The sequence below is a fragment of the Plasmodium malariae genome (genome assembly GCF_900090045.1).
Source record: "Plasmodium malariae genome assembly, chromosome: 2".
NCBI lineage: Eukaryota > Apicomplexa > Aconoidasida > Haemosporida > Plasmodiidae > Plasmodium > Plasmodium malariae.
Window position 1 is genome coordinate 539,658 of NC_041776.1, and position 17,108 is coordinate 556,765.

Consider the following 17,108-nt stretch of genomic DNA (forward strand, 5'->3'; position numbering starts at 1 on the left):
CCATCTTTCATAATTTATTACGAAGTACATCTATTTTTTCCCGACTTGTGCAGGCATTTATTTTGTTTACAATTCCATGCATATGATTAATTACGTTTATAAGTACACTGCTATTTACTAATCACTTTGTGTAAAATAATTAATTTTTAATTTTATTGATAAATATTCAATGACTATGCAAATATTTTAGCTTCTTTAAATTAATATATACTTTTTTAATAAATTTTAATACTCCTCAAAAGGGGAAGCATATAATAATTTTTTTTTTTTTTTTTTTTAAGACTTATCTATATTGGCTCTACTACTAAAAAACCTAAATGGAGAGAATTAAAAAACAAAAAAAATTAGATATATATTATATATATATATATATATATACCACACACACACACATAAACATATACTCGTACACATATATAAATGTATAACTAAAAATTAAAAGGAAGGAGAAAAGGATTAGCTATTTTAGTTATGATATTTATTGTTATGAAATGAAAGGGAAAGCATAAAATACTCACGTAAGCGCATATGCACAAATATATAAGTTCAAAGGTTCATGTCCTTTTCTCCCCTCTTCGTTCCATTTAGTACCTGTATTTTTTTAAGAGGGATTGTGTTAACTTAATCCACAAGTAGACAATAAATTTTTGCTCATTTTTGTTCAAAAAGGTTGTTCTTGTGTTTGTGTTTTTGTTTGTGCTTGAGTTTTCATTTGCGTATGCATTCGCGTTTGTGCTGCAAATAGACTGAAAGATAAAATACTGGTAATAAAAGAGCATCAAGTACAAATCGTAACTCCTCAACTTTTTCTTAAAATACTTTCTTAAATCCTCATAATAGAGTTGTATTTTACTAATATTTAATTCTTCTTCTTTCATTAGTTTATAAATAACAGTCTGGTAGTAAAAGTCATACACATCCACAGTACGTTTGTACAAATCTAAGAAGCTTAGAAAAAAAAGCGGAAATTGATCACATTCATAGCTAACTTGTTCGTTTGTACAATAAGTTTGATTTTGAGAATAATCAAATTTATTTGGGGAGAAATTAATACTATGCTCTTTGTTTTCTGTATTAGCATACACATCATTTGTGCTCATTTCATCCTCAGTGTTGCTATTATGACCACTCTTCTGACATTTATTAAAATGATAATATTGCATATGTAAGCTTCTAAGAAAGTCTGCGTTGTACTTATTGTTATGATAATTATGTAAATAAAAGCATATTTTCATATTGTTATCAACTGCATAACGGTTTGTGCTTATGTTTCTTTTGTGCAAATATTTATTGACCCCTCTCAAAAATCTATCATCTTTATCAGTGCACAAAAAAAAATTGTTACACAATATATCTTTCATTAAATATTCCTCGATGGTACTTTTTATTTTAACATCATTCCTGTACCAGTTCCACATCCTACTTTTATTGCCTAACAGTTCATCTGCCTCATTTAAATCATTATTCATATATAATTTTAAAATGGTTTTATACTTTATAAAATGTTGAAAGAAATTAAAATAATTAGCAAAAAATATTAATATGAGTATCCCTTCCTCCTCCCCTTTCATTTCCTCTTCATCATCTTCTTCATATTCATCATCTTTTTTTCCTTCCCCTTGTGCATTTTTCGTACAATAACTTATTTCAATATCCCAGTATCTCAAAATATATACTGCGTATTTCTCCAAGTTGATCATTTTTGACTTTCTATAAATTTTTTTAAAATGTTTTTCACAGTTTTCATTATTATTTAATTTATTTATGTAGTATGAAAGAAACCCCTTACCATATTCATTTAAGATGGTTTCTCTTGTCTTGGAAGTATTAAACTGGAAGTCTTCGTCTTCGTCGTTACTCATGTCAGCATGGTCCAGTTTTACTAAATGATCATCATTAGTACCATTGTTCTCCGTTTCTTTTTCCCCTCTTAATGTATCACTCACAAAATGATTATAATTATGATGGTTAAATCCATTAGAAGTTAAGTCTATTTTACCTTGTACTTTCCTACTGTTACTACTGTCTGGTTCATACAAACGTCTGCTGTCCATACTTTCAACATTTTCTTGTGTATAACCTTCTTCTTCACAATCGTTATAACCTTTCTTGTTTTTCTTTAGTGCATTTTCACTTGTGTTGTATGCTGCTTCATTAGAACTTAAACCATCTACCATTTTAAAAGCGGCATTGTAACTGGCGTTGTAACTGGTGTTGTTACTTCCATTGTACATGACCCCGCCTTCACCTACTAGCACATCCCTTTTATTATCGTCACTCAAATTCTTAGTAACTTCTAAGGAGTAATATTTTAGCGTTTCATTTAATTCGCTTGAACAGCTATCAGAGGAGGAGTATAGGTCATCCATACTAGTAATTCCCTCATCAATATTACCATCTCTTCCCCCTTTAGAACAATTTTTACACAAAAATGTAATTTCGTACCTTTCTTTTATATAATTTGCATTAAATATATGATACCACTCGTTATCTGTAAGTATTTGCTTTATGGTTTGGTAATATTCCCATTCTTTAAAGGAGCTTATATTGTAAGTTAAAATGACTAGAAGGACATTAATAAATGATGATATTTTTTTTTGAAATAGATATTTCTTTTCCTTTTCTGATTTTTTAAAACTCTTTTCCTGTAGTATATTTTTTTTATTTGATTTTACTATGGCATAATTACATGTAAAGAAGTATAGTATATCACTTTTTATGCTTTTCAATACACTCATTTCATCTTCAATGTTTAGACGATTACCTATCATGATTTTACAAACTAGCACAATGGATTTAGCACAGTTCATTAAAATTTTTAAATATATTTTACTTAAAATATTTCTAATTCGGTCGTATGTTTCTTTATTTATAAAACCTAAGACGCTTTTTTGATTTTCCTCTAGCACTAAGTCATAGTCCTTCATATATTCGTTAATCATACTTTGCATCTTTTTAAAAATTAGTATATAAGACACGTTCACAGGCATTACGTTACCAGTACCACTGCTTCTGCTACCACTTGCACTACTGAAGAATAGTTCCACACAGTACTCAACCAGAAACAACATGCTCATGTACACAAACTCGTAACCCCTTACATAAGTTGTATGAACGAAGTCTAATATTAGATAAACGAATTCATGCACATCGTGTTTTATCATTACTTCCTTATTAGCGTTAATAAATACATAATGTTTTTCTTTATTAAAGTACAAATTATTGACTGAGGGTAAAAATATATTAGTTAAATTGATAAATAGTAGTAGCACTAGGCTTTTCAATACACAAACCTTGTCATTAACCGTGTCATCTAGATTAAATGTAGAATTAGAAATGAGTTTTACATTAACATTATCATTAGTATCATAAGAAGATTGAACAATCCTCCTTTTTGGTTCATTTTTAAAATAAAAACGAACATTTCTACTGTTCCCTTTGCACATATCCCCATTGTAGCTATATACATTCTTTTTAATATAATATATAACAAAGAGTAGTATAAAGAAGTGATAAAACAAGTAATCTCTTTGCTTTCTCTTCTTATTTTTTACTAATAAGTTAACTAGTACTTTCAAGGAATAAAAAAAATTTTGCCCCCCTAAGTTGTATAAATATTTATAAATATGTTTAGCCCTTTCGTATATACCTACTATACTTACATTAAAGGAAAATTTTAAAAATAAAATACTGCTCAATTCATTCTTTATTATATTTTTTACGACTACTTTGATGGATAAATAGTTTAAGCAAAAGTGGGTTATCACCCTATAACTTTTTTCACCCGCTTGTGAGCCTTTTGACACCCTTTCAATTTCTTCAATCGTGTATTCATCTGTACGATTGTTGTTACTAACACTGTTATTGTTTCTGCTACTGCTGCTTTCGTTGCTTCCTGTGCTTCCTTTAGTGTAGTCATTCAAGTCCTTGTTCCATAATTCACTTTTGCAGAAAATTTTATGCATATCCGTAACAATAGCGTTCTCTTCATCTGCGTAAACACCCGCTAAGGTGGCATCTATACATGCACTAGCTTCACTCTTCTTTTCATCATATAAGGAATCTGCAAATGCAACTGCGACCTCGGCATCTCCTTGTTTCCCTTCACCATCGTCACTATCACCACCGCCTTCACAGACACTTTCACTTTCGTACATACTTTCAACGTGTTTGTCTAGGTACATTTCCTCGTCAATATTAGTGGAGCTGTTAATGTGTAATAACCCTCCGATGTTGTCTTCTTTTTCGCTTGAAGGAGCTTCCTGCCGAATACTATGTGCTCTCTCATTATCCCTTAGTTGATAACTCACATGAAGATGATTTATTGGTGTTTTTTGTAGTCTGTCATGTGCATTTTTATCCCTTTCAAACGCCATATCAAGAAAATGATATTTAAATGAATGCACATTTTTTTCGCTCAATACGGAAGCAACAAAACAGAAAAGGTCATTTATACAAAAATTATTCCTATGAACTGAAAAAAAAAAAGCGAGTTTCAAAAGTTTAAGAAGAATATATTTCAAATTAGTGTTGTCCCTTATCTGTGTTAAAAGGAGTAACAACAGCATGTCCAACTGGTATACATTATCTACAAGTAACTTAACGAAATGTTGGGGATAATATATATTAAATTTATTGAGAAAGGCATAAAAATTTAAAAAGCTATTTATGCTTTTTTTTCCTAAAAATAGCCATTTGCTGAAATGTAATTCTATATCTTTCTGAACAATATTATACTGTATGTTCAAAAGATGGTCAAATAATTGTATTATATTGTCTTCACTTATTGACTCTTTTACTTTTACTGAGACGTGGTACATGTAAAAGTTTACGAACATACCGTGATACTTTCTATTAGCGCAAAACAATTTATGTATATTATTTTCAATATTTTTACAATTATTAATATTTTCAGCATTATTAATTTTTTCAAAAATGTGAAAACCATTTTTTTTTTTTAATATCATAAGTAACAAGTATTTTAAGTAATCATCCTCCGACGAGTCGAGTAAATCTTGCACAGTTTCATCATTCTGTTCACTTGAATAAAAAAAAGGATCAAAATATATATTTAAATGGTTTAGTAAAAAACATAAATCGTACAAATACGGAAATATATTACACTTATTGAACAAATCGGTCAAGTATTTATATGCCTCTTTTTTTCCCAAGTTATATATTTTCACTTGTTTATTATTCCTTTGAAGTAAACTTCTATATTTTTTTTGAAAATTCATATTTACATTCTCTACTTCGTTAATGTAAAAATTGAAGGGGTTTATAATTTTACATTTGTGTAGCATGCTGATTTTTCTACTATATGAATCTTCCTCCTCTTTTTCGTCCATTATATGCAAATACGTTGAACTACCATTTTTCTGATTATTATAATATGCCTCTTTTGTGTTTTGTGTTTCATTTTTACAAAGTGGAAAACGTTCTATCTGGTGAGTGTTAGTAGTGGACCCAGGTAACTGTATCTGTATGTGCTTTGCCCATTTCCCTCTCTTTATAGGTTGGTTATCCCTATTATTTGAGTAAGTACCATTTGTATCATGAATATAATTCATCTTTTGTGTGTTTTCCAACTCTATTTGCTCGTTCAAGAAAGTATATATATGTCTTACTTCAATTAATTTCTTTATTAGCTGATCTTTCGAAAATTTTTTGACTATTCTACTTACGGAAGAAAAGAGATTTCCAATACTAAAATTATAAAAGGATATTTTTAAAAAATATACAGAGGCACACAAATAATACAGACATGTTTCATATATATAATATAATATCTTACAAACAAAATTTAAATTAAAAGTTAATTGGTGAAAATTTGTTAGTATGTAACAAAGCAATGAATTTTTTTCCATTTTTTGGAAGAAATTTAAAATTTCTTTTTCTGTTTCTATTTCAAACATATATTGAAGTCTCTTTTCTTTTTTGGTATGTTCATTACTGAATATGTTATGTTTGTGAATAAATAAATCTTCTGCATTTTTATTTATTTTATTATCACCTAACTGTAAATTATAGGAAATGCAATTCTCCTCTCTAATGGAATTGTACTTAACATATAGCAAATTCATTTTCGATATATCTACAACTTTTATTAAGACTTCTAAAATTTCATCACACGCTTTTTTGTCTAGTTTTTCTACAATATTTTTTTTATAATTATCTTCAAACAATAACTTTTTAATATCAATTTGGTTAATTTTGTGCATGTTCAAGTAGTGTAGTAGGTACCTTAAAATTATTAATATGCAAACTAATTTTTTTAAAAATAGCTTATCCTCCTTTTCCTGGATGTTTTCACTTTTTTCATCTATTATGCTAGAATCGTACACACTAAACAGGAAGGTGTCAAATATGCTAATTTTTCTATTAACGGAAATTGAACAGTTGAGAATAATTTTTTTTATAAAAATATAAATGAAGGGATAATCTTCTCTCATTAGGATATACACAAAAGCAAAGTACATGTCGTTATAAAGTAATGAATTGTACATGCTGCTTCTATCGTTAAGAATATTATTATCATTCTGATCCTCCTTCGTTTTATCCTTTTCCATATTGAAGTAATGTAAATGTAGGTTGGCTACTTCCGTGTCCTGGTTTGAGGCCACCCCGTTTTCGAATACTTCGTGTGTGGCTATATCGTTTGCATCTACCTTGTCTTCTTCTGATTCACCCATTCCTTCCTCTCCTTCCGTTTCTTTCTCTTCTTTCTCTTCTTTCTCTTCTTCCTCTTCTTCCTCTCCTTCCGTTTCTTTCTCTTCTTTCTCTTCTTCCTCTTCTTCCTCTACTCCCTCTTCTATCCCTTCTTCCCCTTTCAAGAATTTCTTCACTTTATTAACCGTTTTAATAACACCATCCAGATCCCATAGGGAAACATTATGTTTGTTAATTTTCTTGCTCACATTTTTTAGCGCAAAAGTTAGTGCGTTGTTACTGTAACTGCTGTTCCTATTATGCCTACTGTTCCTGTTGTTACTACAGTTACTACTGTCACTATTGTTATTTCTCTTACTACTGTTACTACTAACATTACCGTTATTCCCTTTTTTGCCACTACATATGCTATTTCCCTCATTTAAATACGAATCATCCTTGTTTTCAAGACATTCGCCAACTTTTTCTGCTTCCAATACTGTCCATTTGTTGTGTTGCTGATTTTCACTCCTTCCTACATCGCTGTAGTAGTACATATGCTTTCCATCTTGTTTATTTTTGTACCTAAGTCCTCCAACATGTCCACTTACGCATTCATTTATTTTACTCTCATTGTACTGGCTCTCTTGAAAGAGATCTTCTTCCATTCTCCGTTTTTCACCATTGTGGTTATATACTACATTATATGTGTCAACATGTTCCTTCACCTTCAAGTCATTATCATCATCAGATAGTTGCTCCATCAGCTCTTCCTCCTCTCGACAATGATCACTTCTTATTGTGCTACCACTAGCTTGACTTTTCTGCTCTTTCTCAAAACCTACGATGCTGCTATGGTAACTAATATTAAAAAATTCATTTTTATTTTCACCATCGATTTGACATTCGTACATACTCTTCCTATGAATGTACTTTCCGGTGTAATATGTTTCGTTAATACTATTATCCAAGCATTTTCTCTCGTCAAAATGGTCGTAATCGTAGGAATCGTTGTGCTCATCATAATAGTCATAATCATCATAATAGTCACGATTGTCATAATCATTGTAATTATTGTGCGCTTCACCCAAGTTAAATTTATTTAAACCATCATGATAGTCGTCAAAAATGTGTTCATCTGAGTGAGTACTGTAATTCGTACAAATGACGTTGGAAATACCATCACGCTGATGTAACGCTGGTTTTATTTTTTTATCTTCCAGCTTCTCCAACTCGTCAATCTTATTCAACTCTTTTCTTTCATATATTATGTCTATTTCATTTTGTGCATTTAATTGGTGAGTAACTCGTTCGTAATCCTCTATACCAATATTGTGCTCACTTATGTGTGATATTTTTCCCCTTTGTAAATTACTTCTCTCTTTAGAAGTACTACGAGTTGTTATACCATTTTTATATTTTAAATGAAAGTTGTTCTTTTCAATTCTATCCATGTAGCAGTTGTTATACAGTTCATCAGTTTTTCCTTCTACAAGTTTATCAAACGTCTTTATTATTTCATTTTTCTCTTTACAGTTGCTTGTGTGCTCCTTACTGTTATCGTTAATATCGCTTATGTACTCATGCCCACCGTCTGTTCCATTCTCTATAATCATTTCGTTTTTTTCCTGACTTACGGTAGCATTTAATATATTATTCACATATATGCCACTTTCATCCGTTTGATCTATGTTGTAGTTATTATGCATATTTAATGGTTTGTTTCCCTTGACTTGGTTCCCACCACTCGTACGCCCAATATTTGTATCTTTCATATGCACCACACTCTTCACATGTTTCGTATCCTTATCCCCCTTCGCCTTTTTTGCTTTATTTTTTTCATCCATTGCTGTCTCCTCTAGAAACTCATAAAGTGATGTGAACTTTTTCTTATACTGGTTGTTCCCGAGACGGTAGTCCATGCTTCTTCCTCTTCTGCTTCCTCCTCTTTTTCCCTCTACTTCTGCGTCAACATATTTTCTCCTTTTCACGAGAGACTTATATATAATACTCAAACAAGGTGAATAATTTAAAGACAGACATGAAAAAAGGAACATGCATAAATTGTAAATATAACTAACCGGCTGTTTTGAAAAGTTGGCGTAATATATAACTACATTTTCAACAAACTGTTTCTGCCTGTTTTTTAACTTATCATCTCGAAATAATATTATAAAAAGAATCAGATAAAAAGAAATAATGTTTGTTTTTTCCTTTAATTGTAATATGTACAGAACAAACAAGATACAGCTCATCAATTGGTCACTTTGACCACTTTGGTCAGTTTTTATTTCTAACAGCTTTATTAATTTTAGAGTTTTTCTATAATTATAACATGTACATATATCATTTTCAATGATATTTTTAAATATATTAAATTTATTCTTTTCTATCATAATTTTAATATAGCTATCATAAACAATAGTTCTATAAAAAAAGGAAAACCCCTTTTTTTCTCCAATACCCCTTTTCCTCTTAAGGGTAATGTCACCACTGCTTTTTTTCTCATATGACTGAGAAATTAATTTAGAAAAGGATTTATATATATCTTCGCTTGATGATACCATTTGATTTTGTCTTCCATTTAAGTGCTCATTAAATGTTATGCACTTCTTCTTATTTATAATATTTTGAATATGTAGTAGGACTCTAAGATTAGTAAGTAGTTCTTTATTCTTTTTAAAATTAGCCAAACTAATTTCGTCCGAATAAACTTTTTTCAAAAAATTATAAAAGTCCATAAAATGTTCATGTGCTGTTATACTTTTTACTCTATTCACAATTAGGTAATTAACTATATATGTAAACCCTTCATCTTGCTTATTTAACTCTTTGTAATTTTTATAATAAAACTTTATAAAAGCATACAAATATTCGTAATCATTTGAATAATACAATATTATGTAAAACAAAATAAAAAAAAATAAATACACATCGATGGAATCGAATAAATTGTAATACAACTGCAAACCGTTCTTCGTGAAATTTGTGTCCTTATAGTTTGTATGCAAAAAAATCATTTTAAATAGTCTGTATATATTCATAATTATCTTTTTTACATTGTTCTTTGAGCTGATGATAATGTCTATGTTTATTTGTAACTCTTCTTGTATTGTCCCTACACCAGCTTCTATCCCTGACTTGATCTCTGTCTTAAACTCGGCCTCGTTCTCCGCCTCTACCCCTTTCTGGTAAGAAAAGTCCTTCCTAAAATGCTTTATTAGCTCCAGTGAATTTAGATGCTTTTCAAATATGTCCAGGTATTTTTCCATTAATATGCACTGATCTACGTTTTGCCATTGTTCGCTCTCTCCTGTGGATATTAGCGCCCCTAACTGTGCTTCTCCGCCATTCTTCGAACCCAACTGCTGGCACTTTTCCCCTCGCTTCTTAATCACATAATCATAATAGTAATTAACAATATGATTCAAGTGATCGTCAAATATTATCACCTCTCTGTCATTCTCACTGTTTTTAAAAATATCCTCTAGGTTAAATCGCTCGCTTCCGTCTTCGTTATATTTGGACGAATTTACCCGCGAAGATAACTCGCTTTCCGCCAAGTAGTGTTGTACCTCTTTCCCTGGAGGCTCTTCATCTTGTACACGTTTTTGCCCCTTTATGTAAATATTTTTTGGGAGCAAATTATAAAAATCATTAAATATAGAAATAAAATGAAGCAAGTTAATATGCATATGTTTGTAGAAAATTATTAGAAGGAAAAAAGAAAACTCATAGTCATCATTAAAAATAATTTTTTTTTCATAAGCATAGTATATATATTTTAAGAAGATTAATATTTTATCTAATTCCGCATTTCTCCTTCTATTGTTTTTTCTTTCTTCTATCCTTAATCCTTCAACTTTTGTTTCACCCTCCTGTTGTAGTTCTCTTTCTGTCGTTCTTGTAGTACCTCGTTTAAAACTTTCGCTTAGCATCATCATGTGGGATGGCGCACTACCTTTGTACCATCCTTTTTCCGAATTACTAATATTACTACACTGTAACAATTTTAGTGTTTTTAAGCAGAATATTATGAACAACTGTTCAGAGGTATATAGAATGTTAATACATAAGCTCTCTAAAAGGTTAGAGGCCTTTTTATAGTTTAAATTAATTACATCCTTTTCAAATATTACATAATTCTTACTATTACATAATAATATATGTTCATTAATAAAAGTATAATTTTGTAAGACGCTTTGAATTTTGTCATAAAATATTTTTATATAATTTTCCTGATTGTGTTCATACGATATGAACTTAATGTCGAAGTCTAATATAAGACATAACCTATTGTATATATCTACTTGTAAAAAATATTCTAACTTTATATTTTTGTGGTTTTCTTTGCATAGGATATACATTTTAATTAGTATAAAAAAGCTATATATTAATATAAAATTTTTGTTTCTTATTTTTTCTTTTTTTAAATTTATAAGCAGATTGTCCGACACGAATGAGGGATCCCCGAAATTGGGCGTCTCCTCATTTCGTGCATTATTCTGCCCTTCGTTATACTGCTTTTCTACAATATACTTTCCCTTCTTCCACTGCTGTTCCATCCCTCCCTTTGGATGTGTGTACGTGTGGTCATTTTCGCGTGCACTTAAATTCTTATTTTCCCCAGTTTCTCCCATACTCATTATACCCCAAACACTATTATGGTCCGAAGTAGTTGACGAATTTCTCTTCTCACAGAAATACAATGGGTCGTATATGTACCTCTTTGAATTTTGATCATACTTAAATATTTTATAAACATTATTGTCATTTATTTGTTTTAAGCAAATGTAGACAAAGGCTAAAAGACGGCTTTTGATTAAGTGCGTTTTTTTCATTATATTAATACTTCTATTTATAAAAAATTCTAGAAATTCATTTTCATCACAGTGTATATCATAATTATCAATCTTGTTTGCACTATCTCTATGAAACCAAAACAAATTATCTACATCTATTTCTTCCTTCATGGTGGCTTTAAACTTATTTATTATGTACGAAGTGCTGAACATTGTTTCATTACTGACGCTGATTGGCGATTCCAAAGATAGGCGATCATTTTTGTTATTACTATTGCTATTATTACTATTGCTATTATTACTATTGCTATTATTACTATTGCTATTATTACTATTGCTATTATTACTATTGTCTTTATTGCTATTGCTATTATTACTATTGTCTTTATAGCTATTGCTATTATTACTATTGTCTTTATTGCTATTATTATTATTATTATTATTATTATTATTACTACTACTACCCTTAACAATGGTGCTACCCTCCACATGCACGTTTTCCGAAGAGGCTTCATCACTGTTCATCAACACATTAGTGTCTTGCCTATTTTTTACCTTTCCAACAACTGGTAGCAAATAAAAGTATTCCTCCATTTTTGTATTTAAAGGAATGTAGTCAAATATTTTTTTCCAATTATACGTAATAAAGATGTTAAAATATTTATAAAAAATTTTAATTAAAATATAGTTACGATTAATTAAGAAATATTTTACAATATCAAAAGGGGAATAATAATATTTAAACTTCGTCCAACTAATTATGTACATATTTGATGAAGTAATTTCATAATTATTTTTAGTACAATTAAGAATGGTTGTACCACTTTTGCTTTGATTTTCTTCTTCATTAATATGTATTAAGTCGTTTGTGTTTTTCTTAAATATGTTCAGTATATCCGAAAATTTATTCTTATTATTATAATTATTACTATAGCTAGAACTACTAAATTTAGATCTGTCTAAATTTTTTTTTTTTATTTCGTCAGTGGTCAAATGGTACTTCCTGCTTATTCTTTCTTTCTCTAACAATTTCATAATAAACTCATACAATTTATACTTGTATATTTGACGAGTTATTTCCTTTTTGTACATCAATAGTTTCTTCTTATTATTTTCGTCGTCATTTATACTTGCTATTAAATTATGGAAAAATGTACTATTATAATCTATATCGTAAAAGCGCACAATATTTTTCTCTATTCCCCCTAATGTTTCTCTCTTTTTTTTTTTTTTTTTCTTCTATTTCTGCTTCTTCTTTAGGATATATGGAAAAATCTCCCTTCTGTAGATCTTCCTCATCGATGGACAATCCCCATATACTGTCGATGCAATTTGTTTCATCTTCGTTACATTGTACGTTATTTGCCGAGTCACTAACCTTTTCATTGTCATAATAACATGATCCTTCCTCCATTTGATCATACCCCTCCTTATTCTCATTTCTATTATGCTTCTTTAATTTATAATACCTTCTCTTTTTATTTGAATTTTGCTTCCTCTTGCTTTTTATTAACTTAGCTGCGAATTTCTCTTCATCATATTCACTATCATTTGACGTTATCACTTCGCTATCATTTGAAGTTGTTAAATCTGTTGTTATACTTTCCTTCAAAACATAATTTATAGCTCTCAAGGAGCAATATAATGCATTTTTTAACTTACATAATTGTACGCTTATATCTATATTCTTACATAGAGATGATGAATCAATTCTTTTTATGCTGTAATAATTATTTACATACTTTGAGGGAGCACTATCATTCGTGTCGTTTAGAATGTAAAACAGATTATGATAATTACTATTTTCTTCGTTTATATTTAAGTTAGTTGGAATACATCCACATTTGTTCAATGATACATTGTTTTTTTTATTTAACAACTCAATTATCTTCTCATCGTCTTCATTTCTAAACAAAAATGGATCATACTCCACGATCCTCTCCAGGAAATCAAATATATTTTTAATTCTAAATAGGCACTAAAAAAAAAAAAGAGGCAAAAATTCTCCCACAAGGAATATCATTGTGTATAAGCGAAAATTGGAAGAACAAACACTCGCAAGGGGAAAAAAAGACGAAAAATTGCATAAAAATACTACGAACAAAATTTGCACACATGCAAACATATAAAACAACAAAACGTGGTCTCAAAACATAGTGTGCTTTTCGAGTCGTGTAAAAAAAAAAAAAAAAAAAAAAAGGGAAAGAAAAGAAAAGAAAACGTAAAAGTAAAATCAAAATTAAAACAGAAGGGAAAAAAAATTATTTTAACATTAAAAATTCAAATCTGTAATAGCAAATTTTGTGTGCGTATACACGTAATAATGGTGCTTCTATTTTAGTAACTGCTATATCTCCTTATATCTCTCTCTTCTTTTTTTTTTTTTTTTTCGTGGACATACCTGATAATCGGTCAAAGGGGCTTCAAAATATCTTCCCCCATAATCATAAATGGAATAAACAAAAAGTTGATGAAATAAGCTTAGCTGGTTTCGCTCAGCTAATAATACAGCATCATAGTAATTGTAGAAAAACTGATATATCAATAAATCGATTTTGTCTAAAAAATTTACTTCATATAAGGTTAAATTAAAATTATCATATAAATTTTCCAAAATTAAATAATAATTGTCCATTCTACATAAGTAAATATTACTGTACGCGTGCATATCATCAGGAAATATTTTGCTTTTTGTTATATCTTTTAAAAAATCGATATTTAGAAAACTTTTTTCACTTGGATCGCCATTTAATTCATTCTTAAAATTTTTTTTTTTATTTTGATTTATATGGTGTATATCTAAATATGTACTAAAACTTAACAGTTCGTTCATTTTTTCCCTTGGATTTAGTTGCATATCATTGATTTTGAGAAAATTATCTTTTAGAATATTGATGGAGTTATTATAAATAGAATATATTTTATCATCAACATTTATATTTAAGGTATTTATTTCGTTATCTCCTATGTTGATTACGCACATACGCAAATTCGTAGTTTTAATTAGTTGTTCGTTAATTTCATTTAGTAAAGAATTATTGTTATGTTTATCATGATTTAAAAAATTTGAAAAAAAAAAATTTTCTAATAAAGTGTAATACGAATTTAACGTATTTGTTGCACTTCGAACTAGTGATCTGTATTTATAACTACTGTCATTAAAATATGTGTTCGATAAATAACTATCACTGTAAATTATGAATAGATCATTATCCTCATTTATTTCTAAGGACGATATTTTACTTACGTTCGTTATGTACTCTAACGAATAACTTTCTATTTCTTTTAAACTTTTCTTGTTAAAATATTTGAGTTGGCTAGACTTATATTTATCAAGGTATTTATAAAACTCGTAGTTAACACGTTTTTCTTTATCTTCGATCTTTTCTCCACTTTCTTCTTTTTTTTTTTTTTTTTTTTTCTTATAAATTATCAGTTCATTCGTGTTAAATAATATGACAATATAATTCCTATTCAAAGCAACACATTCAATGTGTGTTTTACCCTCTTCTTTTTCTACATAAGGAGGCACATTTATATGAACTTCCTTATATTTTTTCTTTATTAAGTTGTAAATAATTATGCGGACTTCTTCTATCTTGTCATCACAATAGGTAATAATTAACTTATCCTTATTTTCAATTTTAAAAAAGATTTCGTTATTTTTTTTAAAGTCAAAACTATTTATTTCTCTTAACGTAGCGCATGGGTCGACTGATCGTTTTGCATCCATTTCCTTTGAAAAAGTAAAAACGAAAATAGGAAAAAATGAAAGAGTGAAAAAAAATAATGTAAATATAAATATCAATATGATCATATATAATACAGAGTGAATCTTTTTGCTTAGGAAATAATAGGGTGTTCTACATCCTCTAAAATATCCCATTCACATGAAATTGTATCTATGAATATATACATATGCACATATGCACATATATGCGCATACATTTTTGATTTTTTTTTTCATTAACCCATAATTTCCCACTTTTATCGACAATATAAATAGAGCCATTGTATACACAGAAAAAAAGGGCAGATATGGAAAAATCGCGTCTTCTTAATATTTTTATATCATTTATGGGGCTGTTTTTATAATCTTCTTCAAATTCTTGTACAAATATTTGGTTGTTCTTTTGGAGCACTAACACGTTCAAGTTGGCAATACTGATGCATTTATCAATTTTGTAAGGATCTACGCAGGTTGGAAAGAAAACAAGTACATATAAATATGTATATATATATATATATATATGTTTGTATATTACACACATGCACATTAATTATCCTCATCATGAACATAACTTTATTTAAACGTTTTACAGAAATAGTGTTAAAACGTGGTTCTTGTGCTATTTTATTGTTCTATTCTGGAACACTCCAATTCTATATATATAATGTAAAGGTTGGTATACATATATATATATATATATATATATATATATATATATATACATATATGTATATGCATGTGTAATGTATATGTATAGAGTATATTCTGGAATAGAGAATGCTTCGAACGCTACAACTGATATTATTATTATTGTTATCGCTGCCCTCATGCTTTATTTTAAGTAGATATTGCATATTACAGTTGTATTTGAATAGTCTCCAGGTGGTGTTATAAGGTATACAAATAAAAATATACTTTTCTAAAGAAATCGTAAATGTATTATCATATTTTGACACTGCTCTCTTGTTAGAACAACGTTTATTTCTTATTGTTTCTATTCTCCCTATATTTTCATTGGTTTTATTATTATAAAATATGTTTAAGTCATTAGCAATTTCATTTACCTCAACCTCTAACACTTTATTTATTTTCATCATTTTTATTGAAGCAAGAGAAAATAAATGGGCATCTTTTCATAAAATAATGTTTTATCAAATATCACTCAACGAAAAAGTGATATATTATTTTTTTGCATTTTAATTTTTGTGAAATTCACTTCTTCAATAACATTTGAGAACATACTGACAAAAAAACAATATTCATAACAAGGAAGAGTTCTTTAAGAATATACTTATATATAAATACATATATAAATATGTATATACATATATATATATATATACATTTCTAAGTTAATATTACATTTGTGTGCATTCATAAAAATTATATTAACGAAAAGCTTATGTGATTCATATTTGTATATATATGTACAAAAAATCAAAAAATCAAAAAACCAAAATAACAGAAAAACATAATTAACTGATTCATAATTTTTGTTTTTTGACTTGTTCATAATTTTTATTTTTTAAAATATTCATTTTTTTTTTTTTTTTTGCAATTTACACAAAAAGGTGAAAGCAAAGAATTATTTAAAAAAAAAAAAAAAATTGAGAATGTAAATTTAAAATTAATATTTTGGAATTTCTTCAGAACATATATTGTGCTTATTCATCTTGTTATATATATCTTTTTTTATTTCTATATGTCTGTGTAGATACTTTAATAAAAAAAAAATAAAAATAGCAATTGACATAAACACATACACACACATTACTTTATTTATGAGTTCGTTGTTCTTTACTTGTGTCCCCTTTTGTATTTTAAAAAAACGACAGATATATTTAATCTTTAGAAATAAAATAGAATGAACATATATATATATGGCTTTACCATTTTTGAGCGCCATATACTTTACATTCACTATTTGA

General features: G+C 28.5%; 1 protein-coding gene across 1 annotated transcript; it reads right to left on the reverse strand.

Moving 5' to 3' along the window:
- Positions 1-276: 276 nt before the first annotated feature.
- Positions 277-16,277, reverse strand: PmUG01_02021000 (conserved Plasmodium membrane protein, unknown function; the record flags this gene model as incomplete). The annotated part of the gene is given in 6 exon segments (XM_029008687.1): positions 277-313; positions 592-12,665; positions 12,679-13,428; positions 13,831-15,186; positions 15,470-15,642; positions 15,974-16,277. The coding sequence occupies 6 exon segments, from the start codon at positions 16,275-16,277 to the stop codon at positions 277-279; spliced, it is 14,694 nt and encodes a 4,897-aa protein (XP_028860222.1).
- Between the last annotated feature and the right edge of the window lie 831 nt (positions 16,278-17,108).